This window comes from Syngnathus acus, chromosome 16, assembly GCF_901709675.1.
Source record: "Syngnathus acus chromosome 16, fSynAcu1.2, whole genome shotgun sequence".
NCBI classification, from domain to species: Eukaryota; Metazoa; Chordata; class Actinopteri; order Syngnathiformes; family Syngnathidae; genus Syngnathus; species Syngnathus acus.
The window spans coordinates 7,014,560-7,040,924 of record NC_051101.1 but is presented as its reverse complement, the minus strand read 5'-3'; the positions used below and the strand labels follow the sequence as shown (position 1 = coordinate 7,040,924).

Below are 26,365 nucleotides of genomic sequence, written 5' to 3'. Positions count from 1 at the left end.
AAGTAGCGATAAAAATGAAATAAAATTCATCCATTCAAGTTGGTGGCCCTGAAACAGCATCTCTAACAGCATTCTGGAGTGCACAATAGTGTTGCTGTTTACTTGACATTTCTCATTACTTTCTGCCAAGTTGACAAGATGCCAGCTGTTAAAATACCTTCGTGAAGAAATATAATCACTTTGAAATGTCTTGTGTGAATTAGAAGACCTTCTTGGTTGAACACTCAATTTGCACTCAATGGCTTGCATGTGGGCGAGTATTAGTGCATTGTCCTTAAGAAAAATCGTAATTGCGAACATTAACGCAAGGTTTTCTAACTAATTTGTTGAGCACCTCTGTAGTGGTACCTCTACTTACAAACTTTTCGAGATGCGAACCGAAGCCCCGCAATTTTTTTTGCGTCGCCTTACGAAGCAATTTCTGACTTTTGAATCAACGCAGCAGCACGCGGAGACAAGAACTCATTGAACATTGATCACAGCTGCATCATACTAATGTTTATCCTAGGATTGTCTCACAATTGTGTTTGCACTGCTGTACCTGTCAGGCTCCGTCCCAGCAGCAGATGAGGATGTGGCCAGGCAGTGATGGTGGAGGTGGGGGTCAGGACCCAGCATACACCCAGTTGCTGCTCCACAAGCCGGCCGCCTCCCAGCAACACCAGCGCCACTTCCTGGACCAGCCCCATCATCCTCACCCGACCTACTCCCACCACGGGAACGGCGGGCGCGGTCTGCGACAGGGCGGACAAACGGGCATCGGCAGCGGGGGAGGCCAGCAAGGGTCCTCGCCCCAGATGAGTGACAGCATGGATGTGGGCGTGTCCCTAGGGCTGCACCACCTGGGGGCGGTGTCTTCCATGGAGGCGTCTCAGTTTGGCTCTGCCTCCCTACCCCTCGCTCTGCCAATCGGACTGTCTGCCTTCCGGACTCGGACGGCCCCCACCGCCCCTGGGCCGCAAGCCCCGCCCCCTGAGGACTACTACCCTGCCTCCAACAACAATAACCCCGCTGCAGGGGGCAGAGGGAGGCCGGACTCAGACGAGGGGCCAGCCAACTCTTGATAAAACCTGAACCATGCCCTAAAGCCATACAATTTTAACTACAACAACAACAACAACTACATACACACAGCCAGAGTTCAGAGACAAAGACATGAACTTTGTGCTGGAGGAGACAGTCTGTACTGCATGAGAGGAGGAGGATGCTGGGAAAACTCTCCTTTTTGTCTTGTTTTACTTTTTGTCTTTTGTTGCGACTGTCATTTGAAAAGGAATGATTGTGACAAGTTTGTTTTTATTAATATAATTATTATTGTTTAATATTGATTTTTTTTTTTTTCCTTTTGTGGTTTGAGGAGTTGCGTGTTCTATTGGTTTTTTGAGCCTGGAGAGGAGGAGGATGAAGAGGAGGGCCCTTGCTTTTCTGTTACACTCCATTTGGAGGCAGAAAGTGGAAGGAGAGCACACTTTTCATGTTTACAAAGTACAACATTAGTATGTTCTCATTTACAGCGTTTAGAGGTGTGGTCATGGCACACACACAGACACACACGTACGCAACTCTTTTCAACAGGAAAGACATCATGTGTGTTATTCAGGACTCTTGGATTTTCTCTCCTGTGTGTTACGCGTTTTTTTTGTTTTGTTGTTTTTTTGAGGGTGGGTGTCCTCCCTCTGTCACTCTCGGCCCGGTTGCGACGGGTGTACTGAGAGGGAGAGAGGCAGGTGGAGGGAAGAGAAGGTGACAGGACACTGATGCCTTTCTGGCACTCACAGGAATCTTCTCATCCTCTCGTCTTCCTCTCCTCCTCATCCTGTTGTTTCTTCTCCAGACAGGCTCCTCCTCTCTGTGCTGCTAATCACCATGACAACTGGTCCGGATTGCTGCTAAAGATCCAACACAGATCAATAAAGAAATAAAGAGAATAGAAACAGAAAGTAAAATAAAAAACTTTTTAACCCTTCTGCTTAAGAGAAAAGGATAAAGTAAGAACCACTGCATCTCAATGTATTTATTACTATTTAACAAGAAAAAAACTGAAAGTAACCCTTTTTTCTGCTCTTTGTTTGGTTGCCTTCTTTCTGCAGGTGAACTCTGATTGGCTATTGTAACAGTGACAGTAACTGGTGACATGGGAATGTCACTGGTTGTGGGGACTGGGTGGTGGGGAGGGTTTGGGGCAAAATAAAGTTGGAATATATAATAAGAATAAAGAGTATACTTTTGCACACCAAAGTCAAACAAACATCAGCTCTCCGCTTTTATTCCTATATAACCATGACCTTTCATCTGGTCAACACAAGCACAAAGTCGGTTTTCACATCTACGTATGTGTCTATATCGTGAGAACATTTATTTTATTAGCGATAATATGCAGACCTCCCGAGGCAAGTGTAAATTCCCGCTGCACAAAACAACCAGAATTCGATTAATTCATGGGCATCATGAACTGCGATTAGCAAACAGTGTTCATGAGTTGAGGGACAAGCTCACGGAGGCCTAGTTGATATAAACAGCATTTCAAATTAAATACGGACTATAAAATATGGGGTTTATTTGTAACTACAAAAATGGTTTTTTTTTTTCTGCAGGAAATGTGTTACACATCATGCTGTAGTTATTATAGTCCACCGTTGGGAGGCGAGATTTTACGCTCTCATTGATTTCCGAAGGAAGCCAACACTGGCGCACCGTGTCCCAGGTCGGAGCGCCTAGTGCGCACACAGCCACTACGCTTTTGGTGCCCTCTACATAACTGAAAGTGAAAGGCAAATTTGAGCAAAGCTCTGACTCGTACAGAATCAGTGTGCGTTAAGAAAACATTCCCGAACGCGACAACCATAGACCCACGGACGGTCAAAGGGCAGCCATCTTACGTTGCCTGTTACCGATAACTTTGTCAGTGTAGGATTCCTGTATGTAGTAATGAGAGCCTCTCATAGAGCCATCTTTTCTCTTTACATCGACTATTTAGAGAACATTCGTGAATCGTGTACTGCACAGGCAATGTTTACATATTCAGAAAACATGTTTTCGTTTCAACTGCATGCGTAGAGATTAGCAACATAAAATGGCCGCCGTTGGCTTCACTCCTCTCAATGGCGAGCAAGCGTCATTGTTATGAATGAGCTCGTAAACACGTGACAATACTGTTTCCGTTGACGGACTTAAAAAGAGGTAGCACAGTCATGACAGTACGAGCAAGTTTGGGGATTTATTTAGGTTCTCTGTCCAGAAACGCCAAGAGGGTTTTCTGTGTTGTCTGATTCCGAAGCTATTAGAGGGCAAGGTAACTGTCAGACAGGTGGCTGTTTTTTTTCCATACAGTAAGTCAATCCATCCATTTTCTATACCGCTTGCTATAGTTTATACAAGTTTAATTTGTTATCTAGCAGTCTGGTTTTTACCCGTTAAAATAGTTGTCCAGTCGTCCAGTTTTAACATTCACGGAAATTTTACACGTAGCTTTGAAAACTAATAATTTGGACTGACGCTTGAAATAAGTTTCTCGTGTACCATTTCTCAATTGAAAAAAGCGTGAGGAAATGCTGCAAAGCCACCTTCGTACAAGTCAAATTGCAGCACGAATCAATGCAAATGCTCATGTTTAATGTGTTATTTTGCTAACAGGTTTTCAGGTTTAATAGTGTCAAAGAACATTATTGCTCCCTCAGAACATTTTCAGTGATTGTCGCCTGTGAAATTTTCGTTGTATGTTGACTGCATGCAGCTGGCTGACAGACTGAGATGTCTGATAAAGAAACTGTTTCATATCCTCATCAACAGGCTCGTCCCACCCTCCATAGTGGTTTCAAACCGCCTTCCAAGACACTCATTTGTCTCACAAGTTTTCTTCAAAGTTTTGCCATCATTTCTCATTTGTGTTCAGCCAATGGGGAGTGTTGCGGTCCTTGGAGGGGGCATCGGGGGATTGGCAGCATCTTACTATCTTTGCAAAAGCCCCCAGATAGCTAAGGTAGCACACAAATCAATTTTCTGGATTGCTATACTTCTCCATTAGATATTCCTCAAACGTTCTGTTTTCTCACCAAGGTCATTTTACTCGAGTCAAGCAGTCGGTTTGGAGGTTGGTTGTGGTCCACCAGGAGGTCTGATGGAGGGGTATTTGAACATGGACCCAGAGGAATTCGACCAGCGGGGTCGGTGGGACGAAATACCCTTAATATGGTAAGCCCTTTGAGTAAAATGCATTGAAGAGACTCCAATGTGATAGTGTAAATGCCTCTTTTGGAGTTGCACAGGTAATGGTGGATGGATGAAAAATTACCCCTCACATTAGAGTGCACTGTTGTCCATTGTTGAAAACTAATGTATGTTTGTATAGGTGGAGGACCTGGGTCTCTCAGGGGAGATTCTGCCTGTCACCTACAGCCACGATGCATCCAAGAACAGATATTTATATGTCAACAAGCAACTTCATAGGATGCCTTCAGGAATAAGGTAAAAGAGAGCACAGCAAAAGGTTCACGTATGTAGGATGCACAGTAACATGCAATTCTTAAAGGTTAAGCAAATTGTGCTGCTTATTTTATATTTACAGTGGATAGAAAAAGTCTTCACACCCCTGTTCAAATGCATTTTTTTCCCCCTAATATATATTAAAAAAAAAAAGATGATTTGAATACTGTTAATGTAACCTGTCCAACTCAGTTGACACTTTTAACAGGATGGCAAGTAAAACCAAATAATGGAGATATGTACCTCCGTGTGGAGTGAGAACACTATGCATTTTTCAGTGGACTTCTCCGGACGGTTCCACCTTTCTCACGCCCGCTGCTGTTCAGCATCGCCACAGAGATATTTGCCAAGAAAAGCAAAGAGGAGGACGAATCCATCCATTCGTTTGTGTCTCGAAGGCTTGGGAAAGATGTGAGAAGAAAGGACACTAAGTGCCAAACCAAACTGATGTATCAACCATAGTGCCATCTCATGACTTTATTTTCTTTGTTGTGCTAGCTTGCAGACATTGCTGTGGACAGTCTATGCCGGGGGGTTTTTGCAGGAGACTGCCGCAAATTAAGTGTGCGCTCTTGTTTTCCCGTCCTCTACAACGCAGAGCAGCGCAGAGGTTCCCTGACGCTTGGAATGCTACTGGGCTCCGGTATGCACCCCAACCCATTTCAAATCCATTTTTCATGCACATTTGAAGGAAATTGGATGTTAATGTTTTATTGGCATAAACCTCCAGGCCCCACCCGAGTTGTTCCTCCTGGTCTTCTGAGCCAGAGAGCTACCAAAGAGTCGTGGGCCCAGTGGTCCCTTAGAAGGGGCTTGGAGGAACTCCCAGAGTCCATCACTGACTTTCTCCAAAGAAGCAGGAGGGTACAGTTACACCGAGAGGCACCTGTAAAACACATTAGTCCTTCAGCTACAGGTTGGACGGTGAGACAAGGAACCCACAAACACGCGCACACACACATCCCGTTTGTTTTATTAAGCTGTTATGTGATGGTGTCCTTCTGGCTTCCTTTTACGTTGTGTACAAAACTTAATTCCAGTGGAGACATTGTAAAATCCTAACTTTCTAACAATATGTGTTTGTATTCAGATCCATTTGAAGGATGGGACCATAACAGCTGACCACATCATCTCTGCTCTGCCTGCTCAAGGTCAGTCAGCTTCATGATGTCTCAACATCCTTTTACAATTCCGAATGCCAACCGAAAAAGTGCTGTAACTGAAAATTAGGGGGAGCTTAAATCCAGAATAACACCTGACAAAAATATTTTTAAAGATAAAACAGCAGTCTTCAAACACTGATCTTTATACCTCACCATATGCTAATGGGCCAGAATAATAGAGGGACACGTCCAAATGGTTCAGGATGTGCTAAAGAAGTTTTGGTCATTTAAAAAAAAAAAAATCCTATTTAACAATTTCAGTCATAGTGTGAAATGACAAATTGGTACAAAGTGTTTTGTGTGTGCGGTGCCCTCAGTACTCTCGTCTGTCCTGCCGTCCTCCTGCCAGCCTCTCATCCAGCAGCTGCAGGGCATCTCCTGTGTCACTGTTGCTGTCGTGAATCTGCAGTATGAGGGCTCGGTACTTCCGGTCACGGTCAGTACAGCATAAACACGCGCGCACACAGTAAAAAGTGGTAAGTGACTGTTGGTCTCTTGTCAGGGATTTGGACACCTGGTTCCATCATCAGAGGATCGGGGTTTACTGGGTGTGGTCTACGACTCTGTCCCGTTTCCTCAACACAACAGATCTGACGGACCATCAACAAGACTGACGGTAATAGGTGGTCTCTCTCAAATATTGCCTGAGGTTACCTTAGCTTGGGTAACTTGCACCGGTGCACTATGCAGTTTTTTGACTCAATTATTATTTGAAATGTCATGGAATCACGCAGCTTGACATACATATATACTGTTCAGTTCAAAACTTTAAAGTTACCATCTTGTTCTGTTTAAATATTTGAGATGTATTGCAATGACACCCGATGTCAATAAACCTCATTTTATTTTAGAATGTATAGCAAATACTGAGCAACTTTGGGTTCACTTTCACTTTGCGGGCATGACTACTGTCCAGGTGATGATGGGGGGTGCCTGGTTCCCAGAAGTGTTTGGCTCCCCAGATGCTGTAACAGAGGAGCAGCTTTTAGAGCGAGCCACTGAGGCGGTGCGTTGTCATCTGGGAGTCACCTCGGCACCCAGCTGGAGTTTGGTTGCTCTGCATAAGGTACAATGAAGTGCTGCCTGCTTTTATTCATTTCAAATTTCCCTGTTAAATTACAATGTCTCTTATCAGGATTGTATACCTCAGTATTATGAAGGGCACTTTCAGAGAATAGGTATGTATGAACTAATTTGAGATTATGCTACTATGCCATCTGCAGTCTTTTCATACCTACTCCATGTTGTCTATTTGCATTTTAGGGCACATCCGCAGCTTCATAAAGAATAACAACCTGGCACTTTCTCTGACCGGCTCGTCCTATGATGGCGTGGCTGTCAATGATGTCATCTTTAGTGCAAGGACAGCTGTGGAAGAGTTGTTAGGAAATGGAATTTAATGGAAATTCAATGGCAGGAGCTTGTAATTTATTTTGTTTAACTGTACATCAGTGTAGTAATTATTATTTTTTTTAATATGTAGTCTGGTGATGGAGTACATCGCTGACAGACCTTGAAAAATGGATGCAGGTGAAGAACATGCGCTTTGAGAGTGAGCAGCTCACTTGCATGAGAAAGTGGCTTTCAAAGGTTTCAAGCATTTAAGGTTGCAAAAAGAAAAGCACACAAGTAGAGCAAAGTTGTAACTTCTAAAGGAAGAATTACACAAACTGCCCAAGATTTTAATAAACAGTGATGAATGTATAACTTGGGTGAGATTGTGTGCAGAGTAAGAAGGTAAAATGAATTGAAAATAAAGCAAAGCAAAAAAAAAAAAAAACAGCTGACATGAAAATTGGACTTTATTGAAAAGGAGGAGTGGAAGTATCCACCGTTAAGTCTATTTGCAGAGATATCGATGCTGTGTGCAAGGCTATCTAAGGCCCAGCTTTTTCTTCTCTCTCTGCTTTTTTCGTACAACCTCTATGTTGCGGTCCTTCCACATGCTTTTTCTCAGTTTGATGGGACGGCTGCCAACATACTTGCCTGCATTGAGAGGAATACACCACAATTTTCAGTTGAACACATAAGACAGACAAATGTTGCTGTAAAGTTGCCAAATATGCAGTCGAAGCAAAAACACAGACCGTTCATCTCCCTCATGGCTCGCACATAATCATTTGGATCTTTGAAGCTGACAAAGCCGTAGCCTTTTGTTTTTCCTGTCCGCTTGTCTCTCACCACCTGAAATTGAGACGTGACACAAAATACCTCATACAAAATTATCCAAATTTACTGTAAAAACTGCAGACAAAAACCAATATAAAAGTGAAGGATTGCACTGCAAATTTTGAATGACTTTCAACAGATATTAGCGAAGGTAAACTATGCATCATTTTGAAGCCGTGTGTATTAGAAAATTAAAACTTGAATATCCAATGTTTTTTTGGTTGTCACTGAATATGTATGATAAACAATCGTTCACTCCTAGAAAAACAAAGGATTTCAATATGTTGACTATTGATTTAAGTGATTTTGAGCGCAAGCATCACAGCAGACCCACCTTAGCTTTGAGGAATGATGGATACCTGCTGAAGGCTCTGGCCAAGATGTCATCATTGACCTCGTTACCAAGATCACCGCAGAAGATACGAAAGTCATCTATAATGGAGAGGCACAGAACGAGGTTAGATGAAGTAACCTTTGCTTTATACGTTCGTCATGACGGCAAGTGTCGTTACCTGATTCCCACTCCAACAGGCTGGCGTCTTCCCAGGAAGTCCCAGCTGCCGTTCGAATACACTTCTTCATCTTCTCTGACTTCGGCTTGGCCTTTTTGTCTTCCGAGGACGTTTCCACATGTTTGTACACAGACTGACAATTTTGGGGAACAGTTTAAGATGTGGACTCATTTGTATGTAGTTTTTAAAAAGGCAGCAATTATTTTCTGGATTTCTACTTTTTGGACTAATCTCACACAGTATTTTTTTTCATAAATGCAAGAAGCATCCTATTAAAAATAAAATGCCAATGCAAGGATGTGGCCATTGTTTGACCGTTTGCTAAAAGTCTGGTTAAGTCCAGATGTGCGTGCATGTTACCTCGTGGCGCACAGGCTCGCGTTCGGGCATGCTGGGTCCAATGACGGCGCTGCTGTCTTCGCACTCCTTCTCCAGCAGTCCGGCCGCCATCACGGCGGCCTGTTGCTCGGCAACCCGAGCCGCTAGCTCCTCCTGACGCCATGACAGACAACTTTAGTACATAGTACACTAATACGGTACATTTGCATTTATTTGCAATCAGCAAATTTGACATTTTTAAAAAATTATTATTAGATATTATTTTGGTGCTGATAAACGTTTGCGCGACACTTATGAATACTTGTTAGTAATACAGTGAAAATTATGTCTGCTGCCATGTTAGGCAAAGTACCATTCTGGCTTGCCGCTGAGCCATCACATCATTTCTTCGAGGCACAACAGTGACAGGCGGGGCTGAGTACACGGTGGGCGCCGCTTGGAAGACTGAAGGCGGCTTGATGGAAGTCGGGACAGCTGTTCTGGTGGGCGGCGAGGATGCCATGGACATTACTTCGCTGACCTAAACAGGATCGAACAGGTGGCAAGTTAAGAACAGAACAGGTTGAAACGGTTTATGGCTTACCAATAAACCTTGACAAAACTTCAAGCTGTTCATTTCTATCACTACCATATTGGGTGTAATGTGTTGTGCCCAGGAGCCTAACAAGGAGAAGCTTTACGTGCACAGACAAGGTGACTACGAACACTGACGGTTGGTGCTGAGGTCATGTGCTGAACAGGCGGCGAAACACCCTGAGGCGTTTGGCTCTGCATGGAAACCGGGATCATCATGGGCGGAGGCGGAGGAGGCCGCGGCATGGGAGGAGCTACAGGAGGGCGCATAAGATGAACCCTGGGACCGCCTACAGCATCACAAAAAGGGTCAGATCATTTAAGTGCCTAAGGAGTCAAATCACTTTTGTTGGTTAACCTCACCAGGTCTCTGTAAAATATGGGGAACAAAGGCCGGTCTCATCATTGGAGGCGGGGGAGCACGTACTGGAGGGACTGCAGCTGAAAATGTATTTTTTATTTTTCAAACTCATGAGTCACAAATATTTGGGTCAGTGTTTGCCCAGAGAATTACATTTACCTGGTGCAACAAAGGTTGGTGGTGGTCCAACAAAAGTCCCTCTGGCGTCTAGCGTTTGCTGGACCTGAGAAAGGAAGAAAAAGAGAGAAGAGGGATTTTAAAAAAATATGAGGGGGTTGATCAGAGGTCCTCAATAGGTCCACTTAGAACTAGCATTAGCTCTTGACTAGTGAAAGAATACAAACCCGTTGGTAGGTGTTGGTGCCAATTATTGGTCGGACCACTGGTAGCGCTGTGACAGTGAGAGCTACAGGTACGGCCTCCATAACAGGTGAGGTTCCTGATAGTGGTACAGGTCCACCAAGAACCTCTTGCTCAAACCTATAATAAGAGACATGCAACGTTTGTACTGGAATTGGATACCTTTGCACTTTCTACAGATGGTTATTTAAGTTCTACTGTTTTTAACATGAAAAAGAACAGTCCTGGCGGTAATAATAACAATAATATATATGCAGCAACTCTGGACGGAGTCGTAACAGAATGAGCGGTACTCACAGTGCCATCTCGGCCTCCATCTCCTTCAGACGGTCCTCTCCAGATTTTAGCGCCATTGCTAGAACACACAAAACATTAGAAATGCTGCTACATCATCTTAGAAATGTTCAAACACGCGTTACTCTGTTAAATCACGCATTTAACCAGATTTTCATTACACCAAATGATCACACACACAAAAACTATGCTCACATTTAAGGTTGTTGACTGATAATACCTCCAAAAGATATCAATTTCTATACTTATCTTCATTAGCCAATGTTTTGAATGACATTTATACTCACAAATGCAACCAAGTGACAGTGTCAATTAATTTGCACTTACCTTTTTTTGCAATTGCAATTCTTTCGAGGTGAAATAGAATGTCGTCCTCTCGAGGCTAGGCTTTAGCTAATGATGGTGGCAGTGGGTAGTAATCGCCCTTTTTATCATAAATTACGGTAAAGCTCAAGATTTATAATTCACGTGTTAGACAATGTGGCTGTTCTTTAAAACAACATGACAAATACACATACTCAACATCATTGGCAAACAAACAGCGAACCAAAAAGCCGTCGTCAACACACGACACGGCGTTAGCATTAGCATTCAAGTTGAATTTTCGCAGTCTCCTTGTTACTTTACTGCCCCCTAGTGGACTGGAGTAGAAAGAGGGGGGGGGGGTTATTATATGCAACATTTATTGGTCAGGAAATCGTGACGTAGGAAGGGGCGGAGAGAGAAACGTTGAGGAGCTCTCCAGTATTCTGCTTAGTACGTACAACGGACTGATGCAGTTTGTGCACTCTTAGTAGTGGGTGAGATTTGCTGAAATGCTGCGTGCTGTGGTTTTTCGGAGCCTTCCCCGGGTAAAGGTTGTGTCGGCCTGCCACTTCTCCGCCGCGGCTATACCCGCACCGAGCTCCCAACCCGAGGTCCACTTTAATAAGGTACACGAAAAGTTTCTGTCTAATTTCAGTTTTGGACTGTTACTCGTGCACGGTCCGAGATAAGATTTTTCAATGCAAATCCTCAGTGAGGAATTAACCTACGACTAATGTAATACCAAATAAACATGGGTCCAAAGTGTAGGCTATAATCTGTCATGGGACTTGGCTCCACTGCTGCACATCGTCACATATCTAGAATCTAAACGTGGCAATATGCTCCCAGTAAAAAAAAAAAACAAAAAAAAACCTAATAATAATCAATTAAAATAAACCGTTGTATTAAGCGAATGACTGATAAATGTACCCTTTAGTTTTTTGACAGTGTTAGTATGCATTTGTAAAATTAGGTATTCAAAGGTTTTTTTTTTCCCCGCATGCTTTTCTTTTCACTGCATTCCTGATTTTTACGTTTTATATTTGTAGCTGTTCATCAACAACAAGTGGCAGGATGCAGCAAGTGGGAAAACCTTCCCTACAGTAAACCCATCAACAGGGGAAATTATCTGTCATGTGGCTGAGGCCAGTGAGGTAAGCAAACAATGCTTTCATTGAGCTCCTATCCTCTTCTATGAACTGAAACTGGAAAATAAGAAGCTGAGATGTAACAGTAACCAATGCCGTTTGCAGACCCACTAGGGGCCTGAAGGTAGGAAGTACAATGGACCCCCTTCCCCCAGTCCCCCAAGACATCAAACATGAGTAAATTAATCAGGTTACAAAAAGAACTTAACACACTTGTATAATTAAAGACCCTTGCCATGTGGCATTTAAACACAACAGACGTGATAGAAGCGATCAAACCAAACTGCAACAGCAAAGCTTGACTGCACAAAGTGTGTTCAAGGTCTTCAAATTTCAAAGGTTTCAAACTGAGAAAACACTAAAAAAAACACTGTCAAGTAAACAATGTGGGCTTTCTAACGTGGGCCAAAATCAGCTGCCTCATGGGGCCCGCTAAGCAGCAACAGCTAGTCAGGCGCTCAACATGGTTGCTGACAGCAACAGTTGTCGTTGCAGTTCTTTGATATAGGTCATTGATATTGGCGCAGCTAAATTTCTGTTTCAGTGTGCAGACTTTCTTGACATCATTTCTGGAATCACTTTCTTGAAATTGTTGTGTGCTTTTCTGGAACGCATTTCATTCAAGGCACGCCACACACTTAATACAATTAAATCTCGATTTTCCGCAAACTTTGGGGTCCAGAATTTGGGAATCGCGTTAACCCCGAAAGCGCATTGTATAGAAAGCCTTGTTTTTTTCGAAAGGCGTGTTTATAGGCAGACAAAGTGGTCCTTAGTTACGTTAATTTAGGTCAGGCCTGTTGTTGGACAGCCGAAGGGGTCCATTTGCTCCACACACATTGAAGTTTGTTGACATAGAATAAAGCAGCCGCTTTGCACGTGCGATTATTTTTGTAGCCTAAATGCATTGGGTATTTTTAATTCACATGCTCTGGAAATTTGTGTCTTTGTATATTTCATTGCACAAATTTCAAAGTAAAGATGTCTTGGGCATCAAAAATTAATCCCAGCAAGAAAAGAAATCAAACTATGTCAACCAAAGGGAACGGGAAATAATTTCGCATTTTACATCACAAAAGTGGAAATAAAATGACTAATTATAGCCTGTTAAACACATCACATTAGTTCCCTTCCTCCGATAGTTGAGTAGAGAAGACAATAATTGCTATGTAGAATGATGTAACAATGGCGACAAAATGGTGGGGGAAAAAAACCTCAACTCTCGCATGGAATTTGGGAAAAAAAAGACATTGCAGAGCTATGGGTGCTCTTAAAAGGGTTTTCACACAATACATACAACCAAGTCAAGTCAAGTCAAGTCAAGTTTATTTGTATAGCCCTAAATCACAAGCAGTCTCAAAGGGCTTCACATAGACAAAAATTGACAATTATTCTCAAAGCATCCCCTGATCTTAAGCTCCCAAAAGGGCAAGGAAAAACTCAAAACCCCTGCCCGGGGAAAATGAGAAACCTTGAGAAGGGACCACAGATGGAAGGATCCCCCTTTCAGGATCACCAGGTTAACCACATTTGACCTTTTGTGGCATGTTTAAAATGATCTCCTTCGGAATGTCATCTTTCACCTGCTTGTACAAGTCTGGAATGGCGGTTTGGAAAATCCAAGTCATTTTTTAGGGCAATTTGTTTTGCATTAAAAGTCTGCAGTTAGGTTAAAAGACAAAGATGATCACAGAAAGTATGTTCACAACATTATTTGTTGTAGATTGTGTATTTGTTTAAAAATTTGCATGAATCAGAAATATATATTCTATCTCTGCCAGCGATATATAGTGATGGGCAGAAATATCAAATTTTCTTCCACAGGAATGGCAAAAAATACAATCAATCTTTGTATCCACCTGTTGCCATTTAAAAAAAAAAATCATCGCTCCCTAGAAGGCGTGTCAATTACTCGTGGTTTTATGCTATTTTCAGTAGGGCTTGGTCACCATCTCCCTCAAACAAAATCACATACATATTCAAATGCCATCCAACCATGTCATGTTTACATACCGCTGCAAACAACTATTGCGGTGAGGAGTCGTATCATGGCTGGAAATCGCAAAGATGTTCGAAAAAAACACAAAGTAACATGACTTGCCATAAACAAGCGAACACCACCCTCTCTAGCAATACAAAGGAAAAGTGCACTGCAAAGAACTTGGACCTCTGCTCATGTTTACACAGATTATGAGCGCCATGTCATCACAGGGAAAGTAAGCTCAAGCTTGCCATGCCATTGTTTATCGAATCTATTGTCTTTTGTTAAACATTTTCAGACTGGTTGTCGCTGAGTGTTTTGTTTCACTCGCCTGACCTCCATAGAGCCTGCGTGCATTCAATTCCCACTCCGTGTGTTAAACTTGAAGTTTGGTCTGCTTTTCGCCTGAGGTCAGCTGGGATAGACCTACGCACCAAGCCTCAACGGGACTTACTATATGCTACTAGGAATTTTTGCGTACTGGAGACCAATTTTCAGACCAGGTCATCTTATTTTGTGCAGTCAAAATTCAGAAGAAAGTTATTTTAAATTAGTACCCAGACAAGACTGATTTACAGATGCGTCAATAAATTCGTGACCATAGAAAGTGTTCAGAAGCTGTGATTTAAAGCTGAAGGTGTCCAAAATGGTTGACATGTCGGGTACTCTGTTGTTCGCAGCGCTGAGAAGTTCATTCAGAGGCGCAGTCGGGTATTAAACATTGCCCAGGAGCCACCGTGGTGGCTTTTGATGCTGCACATAAAGTTGTACCCTTACAAAATTCCGATTATACAGAAGCTCACCCAGGAAAATTGTCATTGGTTTTCTAGAAGAACAAAAAACACCAGACTTTATCGAGGATTTGTAGTTCTCAGTGTCTGTCATTGACAATTGTTGTAACTTACTTACTTTTCCAGCCATTTTAATAATGACACTAATATTCAAAGTGTGTTTTTATATTTCCAGGTTGACGTTGACAAGGCGGTAAAAGCAGCACGAGATGCCTTCCGGCTGGGGTCGCCATGGAGACGGATGGACGCCTCTGCACGAGGCCTGCTTCTTAGCCGGTTGGCTGATGCAATTGAGAGAGATTCTGCTTACCTTGCGGTGGGTTGTAATGAGAAAGAGTTAAACGTTGAGCTTTTGTGTGAATATAAGGCTTACAAATCCGTGTCACACTAAATAATTTTTTATTATGACAAAACTGCGTTATTGAAAATGATGGTTACACACTGTCATAAAATTGTTGCGCAAACACAGATGAATTAAAACTTTAAACGTGTTGTAAAATGCAGGTTATTGCGGATCCTAAACCAACAGTACATATTTGACTTTGATATTGCGTTTCCATAGGAACTGGAGACCCTTGACAATGGGAAACCATATGCTGTTTCCTACACAGTGGATCTACCCAATGTGGTCAAATGCCTCAGGTACTAACTTAATTGTGTTTTGGTCATAACTAGCCTGGAGTGTTTCAGTGTTTGGTTCTGAGAAGGCAGAGGAGTCTTTTGTTGACGCTTTCTGACTCAGAGAGCCTTCCTCGTTATTGCATAGCATAATGAGCAAGTACCCCTTGTTTAAAGCTTTTGTGATGTTCTCAGGTACTACGCAGGCTGGGCTGACAAATGGGAGGGAAAGACCATCCCCATTGATGGAGATTATTTCTGCTACACCCGACATGAACCCATCGGAGTCTGTGGACAAATCATACCGGTAAGCTGCGAAAAACGTTATTAATGGCGAGAACGAAACAAACGCATTCACTTCAGTTCAGTTTAAATTCAGTTTACACAAAAGGTTTCAGTTTCTGTTCATACAGTGGAAGCTCCAAAATAGAACGTTGGGGAATCGTATCATGGCTTTTAAATGCACAAGTGAAATAACAGATGGCATTTATCATGTTACTGGACCGCCCCCCCATCCATAAAACTTCATATTCCTTTTCCATTAACACTTCCATTTCGATCACTTCATTTTGCTCATGAAATGCTGTTCACTGCTTTAACGCCTTTTATGAGTTGCGTTGCAGGCTATTAGTAAATCATTTCCCCACGCAATCTGTTAGTCAATATCCTGTTTGATATTTTCATGACTATGGCCCACTGTCTCATAGTGCACCACAGTACATGAAATCATCACTCACCTTTTATACAATATTCAAAAGCTGTTTTAGAATGACAACTGGACATTTCTGCCTGGCTACCTTGATGAATTATCACCCTTTTTCTTTTTTTATACCCATCTTCCACTTTTTGTTACTGTGTGTTTTGTACTTAAAATGTCCTTGAGTTGTGAAATTTCAGAGCCTGATTCATGTTGCCAAACCTGAAAATCGGGTGAGTCACCCAAAGACTAAAAATAGGAGCAGAAATGTGCAGAGATGTTGTGCTTTGCCATGTGAAAGTGTTGTCTTTTTTAAGCTTGGATGTAAATATTGTTTTTTTAAATAATGTAGCAATCACTGTTGCCAAATCATGTTTTTGTCATTTTGAATTTGCAGTGGCTTTAACTTTCATTGCCCCATTTGAGACTGACTCATTGTATGCACACAACACTTGACTTACTGAGCTCACCCTTGTACATTATTTTACAACACTGACAATGGAATGTTTGATTACATAATGGGCTTGATGAATAAGCACTTTGATTCTCCACCCATCTCCCATTATAGCCACTAAATGTTGTCGAGTCAAAATGTCCGCAAGTTGTGACAGGTGGGAACTTGATACGTGTTCCCAAACCTGCTAATTTGGGAACCCACCCAGCGAAAAAAGATAGCAGGATGTGCAGAAATGTTGCGGTGGGCCACGTGAATTGCCGTCTTTTAAGCTTCACAGTAAAGGCTTTGTTTATAAAGCTGACTCCAAATATTTGCTATATGAGATCAAACCATTGAGAGTGCATGCAAAGTGGTAAAGTTCTGTTTGCACTTCCTTTTCTCCCTGCAGTGGAACTTCCCTCTCTTGATGCAGTCGTGGAAACTTGGCCCCGCTCTTGCAACGGGTAACACTGTGGTGATGAAAGTCGCTGAGCAGACGCCACTCACCGCTCTCTACGTAGCCAACTTGATAAAAGAGGTACTTTGTTGCGTTGTGTTCGCTGTAATGGTTTACAGTGGTTAAGAAAACGAGGTCATGAATGAACAAATGAATCAGTATAAATATTTACTTATGATTGAACTAACAGCGGTGTTTTAGGTCCTAGAGACAGAATAGCATTTTGATCATAATAAGGGGTTCAATGAAACACAAAGTTTAAAAACCAAATATCCTTCTGTCCGTTCTATCAATGTGTCTACCATATTTTTTTCAACTGGGTTATTTCCAGGTGGGCTTTCCAGAAGGTGTGGTGAATATTTTGGCCGGAATGGGACCCACGGCTGGAGCAGCTCTCGCAAGACACATGGATGTTGACAAAGTGGCTTTCACAGGATCGACAGAGGTTGGAAGCCCCTCCAAAATAATCATGTCTTACGGTTTTTATTCATTTGCAACTCGTGACTTCCTCCAAAATGCCAATGGTCAGGTCCGGGATTGCATGCAAGTAACATTTTGGCCCCATTTTGTGCATATGCAACCTGTAGAGTTAGCCCAATAATGAATTATATCAAAGCATCAATAGTGGTTGTTCCAAATTGAGCCAAAAGGAGAAAACCTCCTGGAATAAATTCACTAAGAGCAAACATTGAACATGACTGACGTTGGTCAAACCAGGTTTGATCATATCTTTACTTTTATATTTCACGTTGTCAAGCCAAACGTTATGATTATATTTAAGCAAGTAGATATTTGGCTTCTTATAATAGATGTTTACACTTTTGTTCCCGTCAGGTTGGTCATCTCATCCAACAGGCTTCAGGCAACAGCAACCTGAAGAAGGTCACGCTGGAGCTTGGAGGAAAGAGTCCCAACATCATCTTGTCTGATGCAAAATGTATGTGTGCTTTAGACTTTTTTTTTTTTTTAGTCCAAACCACATGACCTTGACAAAAACTATAATGTAAACAACCAAGCAGCCCAAAGTCAAAACAGCAGAATTTCTAAATGCATTTAACACCTTAAAAATATAATGCAATGACTTTCGGATAGGAAATGTAATGTGATTTATTTTTTTCTTAATCTGTGCATAAACACTGAACTTTTTGTCTTTCCATTGTCCAGTGGAGGATGCCGTGGAGCAGGCACACTTTGCTTTGTTTTTTAACCAAGGCCAGTGTTGTTGTGCCGGCTCCCGGACATACGTCCAAGCAGATATCTACGACGAGTTTTTGGAACGCAGTGCGGAAAGAGCTAAGAGACGAGTAGTTGGCAACCCCTTTGATTTAAAGACTGAGCAGGGACCCCAGGTAATATATTCACAACACTACCGTGTCATATGATCAAGAAAAACACAGTAAACTGTCAGTGGGTATATCTGTTTTATTGTTTTAAACAAATACCACCTAAAACAAATACTTGGCAGCCAATGTACCAACATTATGATTAAAATTTAAATTCTGTAGCATAGTGGGATTAAGCTGCTGCAACACATATTTGAGGCTTTGGGTATACAATGATTCATGAATTTTGACACCCAAAGTTTTTTTTTGCTCATTCATCTGTAAAGCATGACATGTTTCTCGTTTCTGTTATATACTAAAGTCCACCAGTCAAACTGTTTGCTTTCCCACAGCAACAACTGCACTGCAATGTAGCTGGCTTTAGAAAAAAAAAAACTATCCAAATGAAATATGACAGTTAAGCAATAAGGCAGAGAATATTAAATAGAATTCTCAATAAAACATGCCAAGATCCTGCAAAGGTTCCTAGTCCCGGGGTAAAGTTTGTGTGCATGGAATGGCTGTTGATGTTCACCAATTAATATTCAACTTTTTACACCAGTAGTTAGTAACCTGCCCGGATGTTTTGCTTTAGATGTATTTGCATAGTAGGTGTGCCAGATAATTATGAGGATAATAAGGCTTATCTCGATTTAACCATGCCTCAAGTCCTTCTTCCGCATGAATTGATGATCTTCAGACTTGATCTAGTTTCTTACCTGACTGTCCCCACGCTACAGTATACTATATCATATATTAAAAAAAAATAAGATTTATATGCAAAAAGTCCTGCCACAAATTCAAGGAAATGCTCTTTTTGACTTAATGATAATTCACAATATCTGCTTTTCCTTTGCATGGAGCTTTTGTGCTTTTACGACCGAGAGGTTTGAAGGCTGTGACACTTGCATGCCATTACATTTCATGCACCTAGATGTTTAGCTTCAAGGGAGACATACTTTGCATTTTTCAGAAAAACCGGTCCCAGGTGTATTTACATTTCTCTGGTGTGCTTTTGTCAATATCCCAAGGCTATGGATCACTTTACACAGTTTGCTTTTTTGTCTTCCTGTGGGATGTGGCAAAGGGATTGACTACGCCAGTGTGTTAAAAAAATTGCCCGTATGACAAAAACATTTTAACTTCTGACAGGATCACTACGCTGTGTTGTGGTGCAGGGACACATAAGCAGAGGCGAATTGGGTTTCCATAACCTTTATGCTTTTTGTAACACAAACAAAATTACGCAATAGTCTGGCTCACACATGAACCTCATTATTTTGCTCCCTCGTGATGTGCAGGTGGATGAGGAGCAGTTCAACAAGATTTTAGGTTACATCAGCAGTGGAAAAAGAGAAGGAGCCAAACTCATGTGTGGAGGCAGCGCGGCTGCTGACAAGGGATACTTTATCCAGCCCACCGTGTTTGGAGATGTTCAGGACAACATGACCATTGCCAGAGAAGAGGTATACCTGACTGTATTCCGGCCCTCTCAAGGACCCTTTTCATGGTCTTTATCTGACATGTCTCATGTTTTTATAACTGAAATTAGTGTTAGATTTGTTTTCCACCCATGCTTTAGATCTACATGAACTTATCTGTAATAGCAACACAGGCTATTCTGTCAATAATTAACCACTCAGCAGTTGAAACATAAATGTGTTCATGCACTTTTTTTTTTTAATTGCAGATCTTTGGTCCAGTAATGCAGATCTTAAAGTTCAAGACACTCGAGGAAGTTGTAGAAAGAGCCAATGATACTAAATATGGTCTGGCTGCTGCCGTGTTCACCAAGGACATTGATAAGGCCAACTACATTGCCAATGCAGTCCGCGCTGGCACAGTCTGGTAGGAGGACAAAACTGTTTTTATGCTTTTAATACCAAGTGTGGGTGTTCAGCAAAGACAGATCAACCTTTGTAAAAATATAGTACATACTAATTGGTGTACTTAATTTATAATTCGTCATTTGCCATTTTTAAATGAGCTCCTGTAATTAATCTGAAAGATCATTTGGAAACATTGGGAGTGTTAAAAAACTAAAATGGCAAATTGCATAATTAGTTTAGATCCTCTCTATACAGTGTTTTTTTTTTTTTAATCGGACATGCGTACAATGTATTAGATCTCATTGGACTGTGAATGAGTAATGTTGCAGCATTTGAATACACTAACACCAGTTTCATATGAATATCTACATGTCTTGATGTACCCTTACCGTTTCTTGCATTTTAAACTGTGTATTTCATTTTCATTCACCATAATTCTGTCTTTTTTTCGGCAGGGTTAATTGCTATGATGTGTTTGGAGCTCAGGCTCCATTTGGAGGATATAAAGCTTCAGGAAACGGCAGAGAGATGGGAGAATATGGCCTAGAAAACTACACTGAAGTCAAAACGGTAACTTTTACAATATATATGTGTGTATGTTAACACTATTGAAACCTTAAGTCAAAGGTTAGAAAATAATTTAAAATCATTCATATGAATTTTATTGAACATTATTAATTTTGTCCTACATTTTCTGTTGCCAGGTGACCACAAGAGTACCACAGAAGAATTCATAAACAAGCAGCTGACGCATTTAAGGTTTCCAGTAAGCCGTCTAACTACAGTTTGCATAATTCAAGGATTAGATGGGTCAAATAATCACTTTTTATACCTTTTCATTTTATTTTTGAGTGATTTGAAAGCTCCAATTAGTATCTACCCTGTTTATCATTTTTTCCCACTTTCATGTGGCACAATTTGAATATGCGTCATACTAGCATAACGACAATTGTATGGAATTGGATGTTTTCTGCTCAGAAAAAGGCACACATCACTGTGAGCATGAGTTTAAAATACCTGGGTTGCTGTTATATCACATCTGTTATAATGACACAAATGAACAGATTGAACTAAAAAAAAAAATTGTCAATCCAAACCAGAATAAATTTGTATACGTCTAAGATCATGTTCTCCGTCAGTTTTCTTCTGCTCATCCTATTTAGGGTCACGGAGAATGAACAAAGCAAAGCCAGCTCCCACTTTATCTCGTATTGCATGGACAGCTGGTGGAGCTGGACAAATGTGCTAGATACATTTTTCACAGTTTGAGTGACGTCAATCTACTCTACCAGAATCACAATTTAGCACCTTTGTACAAAAACTAATGCAGGAACTATTTGCCGTGAAATCAGTACAGAAACAAATTTAGTGGCATTTTTCACCTAAAACCAGCACATGGAAAGATTTGATGAAAACAGTAAAAAAAACATTATTAACAAAAATAGGTGGAATTTTAATGCATGAATTTTATTAAAAGATGACTGAATTACAAGACAGGTGAAATTATTTTTCATTCTTAACACCAAACTACTGTTAGCTGTCCCAGAAGAGATGTCCATGTATAAAATACAAAGACAGTCCATTTAAATATTATGCCCATTTCCCTGTGATATTTGCGCATTCATCCTCACTTGATCAGTCAATCATCACTCCCAAACCCCTTGCTCTCCTATGGGCCACTTCCTGTCAGATACATGACTGCTCTCCTCCGCTGTACTTGTGACAATCATCACAGCAGAGTGACTGGAATCATCAGGCACTTCCTCAAAACTTGGAGAACTTGGAGTGACACCAACGTATTCATCTTAAACTTTTTGTGTCTTGGGTGTGACAGCAAACTGACCATGCTGGAGCACTTCACCTTCAATTCCAGAATTACAATCAGACCTGTCAACACACGCCGAGCCTCTGAATTTGGCAGACGAGTTTGATTCCCATTCTCTGATCTGAAGATCTTGAAGCACTTCATCTCCATCAAGTCCTTTCCTGTCAGCATAATAGGCTACTTGCTCTGGTTTCTTTTTTAGTTTTCTGTCAACTGATTGACTGACATTACTAAACTCTGAAGAGTCGTTTTCAGCTTTACTGTTGGCAAACTCTTCTTCAGCTCTCGGCACCCGTTGAGTGGTTTTAGATGCTGTGTTTCGAATAGGATCTGTGTGCTCAGCACTTGTGTTCCCTCCATCCTCCTTGGCCAGGCAACTCTTTTTATCGTTGTTCGAACACAGTTCAGCAATGGGAATCAAATCTGTGGAAATTTTTTCAGCTGAACCAGGATCACCAACTCTGGAGCTTTGTGCAATCAAAGTTGTGTTCTTCATAGAATCATTGTTGGCAAAAAATGCACCTTCTCCGCTGTCAAGCACATCTTGCGTGCTACCGTTTGAGATAACGATGTCGTCATCTGATGTTGGCTCCGTCTTGTGGCTGTCATTTATCGTCAAATACTCTTCAATTGATCCCTGGTTGTCTGTGTTGCTTGGCATTCCGATTGCTGTACGGGGCCTCATTTGTTCGTCTCCATACTGGAACACAGAAGTCTTCTCACCATAAGACTTTATCTTCTCATGGTCTATCTTTGCCTGTGATTGAAAACTGTCCGGTTTTTTAAATTGAACTGCTTGTTCTCGGTGTTCTTCCTGATCCACCCATTTTTCTGGATCCTCCAATAGAAACGGTGATTCTTTCTTGTGGCGAATGAGCCAGCCAGGACTGCTAACTATGTTCTTCACAGCTGAGGACATAAACCATATAAAATCTCAAAGCTCTCCACGTGGTCACAGTAAGACATTCTGATTCTTCAGTTAATATTATTACCCCAAGACATACGTACATAAAAAGCATGTGTTATATATTAGAGCCAATATGGATAGGTTTTAGGCCAATGCCAATATTTGACAGAATAAAAGTACCAATTAACTTAAAAAATATATAATATATAACCCCCGCCCTTCAATTAATTTCAATGGGTGTCAATTATATGCAGATGTTTGAAAGGCTATAGTTGGTCAGCCGATTAATCGGTGGTACCCTCGTATTTGCGCAACAAATGAAAAAACAGACAACTTACAGTTCTGCATGTCGCTACATACGGAATCACAGCAGGAGCACGTTGACAGTGGTGCATCAAGCTCCTCCCACCTGAAAACATGAAATTTAAGATAATACACAAAAACGATCATTCCTTTAAAAAAATTGCAGGTGCGACATTTTTATTTTCAGCGTAGTACCAGCAGATTTTTAAATTTAAAAACATTTTGAATTTTAGAAATCTAGGGGGACCTACGTACTTTTGACATTTAAAAAGAATTTTAAAATAAGATGCATTTTACAATAAGAAAGTCCCCCAAATTAATGTAAATGTGACACTGTCTAAAAAATATTTGACCTAGTAATCTCTTTAAGCAATTATTTTATACTGCACACCTGTTTCATAAATCACATATGATTTTAATAACTTACCTTCCAATAGTTTGGTTGTAGTTACAAGACTTGGAGGTGTGCGAAGTGGTGACACCAACTGACATTGAACAGTGAAGGTACAGCACCTACACAGACAACAGGTACAGTAAGTATTAAGTTGTCTTACACTAGAAACAACTTCTACAATTAATGTTCTTGTTGTACTTGTTTTTGGATTAACTGTTTTCAAAAACTTGTTTTTTTTTAACATTTGAGTTAACACTGGATAAATAGTATGCAGATAAATTCACCACCCGGCACTAATGACAAAATTTAGCACCCCATTACAAAATAATTTCCTCACCTGTGAGACATCACTGAAGAGAAAGGCATCCATCGAAAACTTAAGCATGTTACCACTTCTTGACCAGAAATAGGAAGAACTACCCTCCCTCCGGCTGTCTGTCATACAGCTGCAAAACCAAAGTGCAAGCACCTCATTTAATGCAACATCAACCAATAACCGAAAGACAACAATGCAAGTGCATGTTCATACGATAGACACACCCAAAGTTTGTGATGATATCCACTTTAGACATGCTATTTGGGTCTTTGGAGGGCGTCACGTAGCACGAGTCAACAAAGACCCTCTCGCCTGGCACGAGGTTTCCACTCTGGGCCACAAAATTCACCCGCTCCCCTAGGAAAAATGAGTGGCCAGGAGAGATGGGCTCCCATTGAGCTGCCAAACACACAAATACAGGACAGATTCAGGAACCGCACGAAGGATTAACAGCAGGTCCAAGGACTAAATTGCATCCCTGACACGAGTGAAAAAAGGGAAGAGACCATAAACACAAACACGACTTGGAATTGACCATCTGTGTTAGTTACTATTGTATCATTGAAGCATGTTGTATAGGGGCTCCACTTTACCGTTACAGACAGTGAGGCTGAAAATTAGCTTCGTTCGGAGACTCTTCATGAAGGTTGTGTGCTGAATTTGAGGTGTGTAGCCAACTTGGTAAGAGTAATGAAACCTAAAACAGGAAAGTCAGGTTAACATCACACACATAAAACAGTCACACTAAAACAGCAGATCATAATGTTATTCGAAGTCATTATTAAAAAAATGCATGTTTTTAGTCCGTCAGCTATTCACCAATATGTTGTTTTACCCTCTGTTCAATGAAGTAATCCTGTTAGCACTGAAATTGTTTGTATTGGCATTTCCAAAACTAAAAACAATTCTAAACCAACACTAAACTAGACTTCAGCTCAGTCATGGCTACAGGCAATCTGGCACTAAAACACCCAAGAGAATATAATTTTCAACAAAAAAATGTGGCTGATTTTATGGTGTTTGAACTTTAAAGGTAACGATGTAGCTTGGCGATGTACTAAATTCAGACAACAGTGATTATTTCTTATTTGAGGGGGATTGAGCATGTGTGATAGCGTTAAAATGACCTGTTGTAAAAGCAATGGATGGGGAGTTTCAGTGGTAGAACACGGATGATGTAGCCTTGAGGCGGAGGGGTGTAGTGAAGAACATGAGAATACACCAACTGACCACCAGCGACAACCTGAAAGGGTGAAATGAAAATCTTACATTGTTGGATGAGTTCAAAGGTCAATGGGCATTCACCGACCATCTGTCCGTACAGGACTTAATTTATTTGTGGGCCTCAAATTCCCCCATGGGAATATTAAATGCAATTTGTCTCAGTGACCAAGTCATGAACAATACAATAACAATGCATCAATAATCGTTATACATATAAAACACTATGAAACATTTATTTCCACGACTTTTTAAGAGGTTCCTCGTGTTTGTGTGTTTACCTGAGATGCAGCGGCACAGTCGGTCATTGCGTAGTGGAAAAAGAGGAATTGTGAGGTCACAGTGTTGGGCGGACAGGAACCAAGACGGTACAGAGCTGGATGTGGCCACGCGCGTAATTGAAAACGGTCCACGCGCACCAATATCTCATTGGACCCGCACCAAACTTCCACAGGGCGTGTGCGTGGAGCCTGTGGTGTGCTGGGGTACTCCGAGGTCTGCGGGAACAACAGCGCAGTCAACTCGGCGGGCATTAAGCTCTGACGAGGACCCGGCCGAAGCAACTCTTTGGCCACAAGCGGCTGTGATGCGTGCCGGAACACCGGCAGGTCAAAGGAGGACGAGAGCGTGGCTTCGTCTCGGACAACCGGGGTTGCCTCCGCTGACCAAGCCAAGTGCTGAACCGGACCACCCACTACTGAAGTGCAACAAAATATCCCCATGAGCCACGAAAACACCAACATGACTTAAAGTAAAGTAAAAGGAGCTATGTGGGCTGGGCGGCCAGGTACTGGAGTTGAGCAGCTAGCAGGAGAGAGCACACTGACGTTTAGTCTCGTCTGGCGGCTTCATTAGCACACCTGCGCGCTCCCCTGATTGGACTAGAGCCAAAATTGCGTTCATGTATAATATTTTTAAAGAAAAAAGCGTTTGAATTTTATATAACAACTCGAACATTTACTAAAAGTATTTAGAAAAAACGGGTATCGTTTTTGGCTTGTGTACAGTGTACAGTAATCCCTCGTTTATCGCGGATAATTGGTTCCAAAAACCACCCGCGATAAGTGAAATCCGCGAAGTACAGTCACTAGCAAGAAGTACTGGGCAGGCTCACGAGTTAGCGGAAAGATGCTAATTCGCGATCGTGCTAACACGCGAAAGGAATGTAAACAAACATTTGGAGCAATACTACATTGTCCTAAAGGTTAGACACATGTTTCCTCAATTTAGAAGTTTTATTTTGACTTTTAAATGTGTTTTTAATTTAGAAAAATAATCCGCGATGTAGTGAAGCCGCGATAAACGAAACGCGAAGTAGCTGTACTTTTTGTTTTACTATGAGTACCCACTCACGTAACACAACCGATTATTAAATAAAATCATGTTATATGAATAATGTAGATGGGAAAAATGATAAAGGGAAATAAATGTCGTTGATCTTTGACTCATTGACGAAAAAACAGGAGTTCCAATGAGAAAAATCTCATTTAAAAGGAGGACGTCAACACGAAGAAAACCGAGAATGTACAAATATACACAGGTTTTTTTTTTTTTTTTTTTA

General features: G+C 41.4%; 5 protein-coding genes across 8 annotated transcripts in view; 3 read left to right on the top strand and 2 right to left on the bottom strand.

Moving 5' to 3' along the window:
• Positions 1-2,209, top strand: part of dyrk1b (dual-specificity tyrosine-(Y)-phosphorylation regulated kinase 1B) — a 31,716-nt gene extending 29,507 nt beyond the window's left edge. For both annotated transcript variants that reach the window (XM_037273824.1, XM_037273823.1), the window contains exon 13: positions 549-2,209. In XM_037273824.1, coding sequence (XP_037129719.1) covers positions 549-1,064 — 516 coding nt within the window. In that variant the 3' untranslated portion in view covers positions 1,065-2,209. The remainder of the gene's footprint in view (positions 1-548) is intronic.
• Positions 2,210-3,155: 946 nt separating this feature from the next.
• Positions 3,156-7,407, top strand: ppox (protoporphyrinogen oxidase). 2 transcript variants are annotated; one of them, XM_037273829.1, is made up of 13 exons: positions 3,156-3,292; positions 3,893-3,979; positions 4,057-4,191; positions 4,349-4,464; positions 4,761-4,893; positions 4,981-5,125; positions 5,213-5,406; positions 5,573-5,633; positions 5,963-6,081; positions 6,148-6,261; positions 6,562-6,711; positions 6,781-6,823; positions 6,909-7,407. In XM_037273829.1, exons 2-13 carry the CDS (start codon positions 3,896-3,898, stop codon positions 7,043-7,045), a joined length of 1,431 nt encoding a protein of 476 aa, XP_037129724.1. In that variant the 5' UTR covers positions 3,156-3,292; positions 3,893-3,895; the 3' UTR covers positions 7,046-7,407. The 2 variants fall into 2 exon arrangements, with proteins under 2 accessions (XP_037129724.1, XP_037129722.1); XM_037273827.1 differs by having other exon boundaries at positions 3,159-3,329.
• A 22-nt stretch (positions 7,408-7,429) lies between these two features.
• On the bottom strand, positions 7,430-10,885 carry rbm42 (RNA binding motif protein 42). 2 transcript variants are annotated; one of them, XM_037273830.1, is made up of 12 exons: positions 10,581-10,885; positions 10,257-10,314; positions 9,944-10,079; positions 9,759-9,822; positions 9,602-9,679; positions 9,371-9,528; positions 9,018-9,185; positions 8,687-8,818; positions 8,327-8,459; positions 8,149-8,246; positions 7,733-7,829; positions 7,430-7,631 (listed from the first exon to the last, which is right to left on the bottom strand). In XM_037273830.1, exons 2-12 carry the CDS (start codon positions 10,310-10,312, stop codon positions 7,519-7,521), a joined length of 1,233 nt encoding a protein of 410 aa, XP_037129725.1. In that variant the 5' UTR covers positions 10,313-10,314; positions 10,581-10,885; the 3' UTR covers positions 7,430-7,518. The 2 variants fall into 2 exon arrangements, with proteins under 2 accessions (XP_037129725.1, XP_037129726.1); XM_037273831.1 differs by having other exon boundaries at positions 9,377-9,528; positions 10,581-10,884.
• Positions 10,886-10,980: 95 nt separating this feature from the next.
• On the top strand, positions 10,981-20,964 carry LOC119135861 (aldehyde dehydrogenase, mitochondrial-like). The gene is made up of 13 exons (XM_037273826.1): positions 10,981-11,185; positions 11,609-11,713; positions 14,655-14,795; positions 15,042-15,121; positions 15,293-15,404; positions 16,640-16,768; positions 17,019-17,132; positions 17,522-17,624; positions 17,852-18,036; positions 19,311-19,475; positions 19,700-19,857; positions 20,294-20,408; positions 20,543-20,964. Exons 1-13 carry the CDS (start codon positions 11,069-11,071, stop codon positions 20,573-20,575), a joined length of 1,557 nt encoding a protein of 518 aa, XP_037129721.1. The 5' UTR covers positions 10,981-11,068; the 3' UTR covers positions 20,576-20,964.
• Positions 20,965-21,284: 320 nt separating this feature from the next.
• LOC119135860 lies at positions 21,285-25,690 on the bottom strand. Its single transcript, XM_037273825.1, has 9 exons — positions 25,086-25,690; positions 24,711-24,826; positions 24,177-24,280; positions 23,808-23,982; positions 23,605-23,713; positions 23,301-23,386; positions 22,909-22,979; positions 21,631-22,572; positions 21,285-21,507 (listed from the first exon to the last, which is right to left on the bottom strand). The coding sequence occupies exons 1-8, from the start codon at positions 25,545-25,547 to the stop codon at positions 21,644-21,646; spliced, it is 2,052 nt and encodes a 683-aa protein (XP_037129720.1). The 5' UTR covers positions 25,548-25,690; the 3' UTR covers positions 21,285-21,507; positions 21,631-21,643.
• Between the last annotated feature and the right edge of the window lie 675 nt (positions 25,691-26,365).

What these genes read in the sequence shown, in the direction of transcription:
- ppox (XM_037273829.1), top strand. Translation starts at nt 3,896, where the DNA reads ATGGGGAGTGTTGCGGTCCTTGGAGGGGGCATCGGGGGATTGGCAGCA. An exon ending in CTTCAGCTACAGGTTGGACG is followed by an intron (nt 5,407 to 5,572) that starts GTGAGACAAGGA and finishes GTTTGTATTCAG; the next exon opens with ATCCATTTGAAGGATGGGAC. An exon ending in GACCATCAACAAGACTGACG is followed by an intron (nt 6,262 to 6,561) that starts GTAATAGGTGGT and finishes ACTACTGTCCAG; the next exon opens with GTGATGATGGGGGGTGCCTG.
- LOC119135860 (XM_037273825.1), bottom strand. Translation starts at nt 25,547, where the DNA reads ATGTTGGTGTTTTCGTGGCTCATGGGGATATTTTGTTGCACTTCAGTA. An exon ending in GATATCATCACAAACTTTGG is followed by an intron (nt 23,714 to 23,807) that starts GTGTGTCTATCG and finishes TTGGTTTTGCAG; the next exon opens with CTGTATGACAGACAGCCGGA. An exon ending in ATGTAGCGACATGCAGAACT is followed by an intron (nt 22,573 to 22,908) that starts GTAAGTTGTCTG and finishes TTATGTCCTCAG; the next exon opens with CTGTGAAGAACATAGTTAGC.
- LOC119135861 (XM_037273826.1), top strand. Translation starts at nt 11,069, where the DNA reads ATGCTGCGTGCTGTGGTTTTTCGGAGCCTTCCCCGGGTAAAGGTTGTG. An exon ending in GAGATTCTGCTTACCTTGCG is followed by an intron (nt 14,796 to 15,041) that starts GTGGGTTGTAAT and finishes GCGTTTCCATAG; the next exon opens with GAACTGGAGACCCTTGACAA. An exon ending in AATGTGGTCAAATGCCTCAG is followed by an intron (nt 15,122 to 15,292) that starts GTACTAACTTAA and finishes TGATGTTCTCAG; the next exon opens with GTACTACGCAGGCTGGGCTG.
- rbm42 (XM_037273830.1), bottom strand. Translation starts at nt 10,312, where the DNA reads ATGGCGCTAAAATCTGGAGAGGACCGTCTGAAGGAGATGGAGGCCGAG. An exon ending in ATGGAGGCCGAGATGGCACT is followed by an intron (nt 10,080 to 10,256) that starts GTGAGTACCGCT and finishes CTCTTATTATAG; the next exon opens with GTTTGAGCAAGAGGTTCTTG. An exon ending in CCTCAGCACCAACCGTCAGT is followed by an intron (nt 9,186 to 9,370) that starts GTTCGTAGTCAC and finishes GATCCTGTTTAG; the next exon opens with GTCAGCGAAGTAATGTCCAT.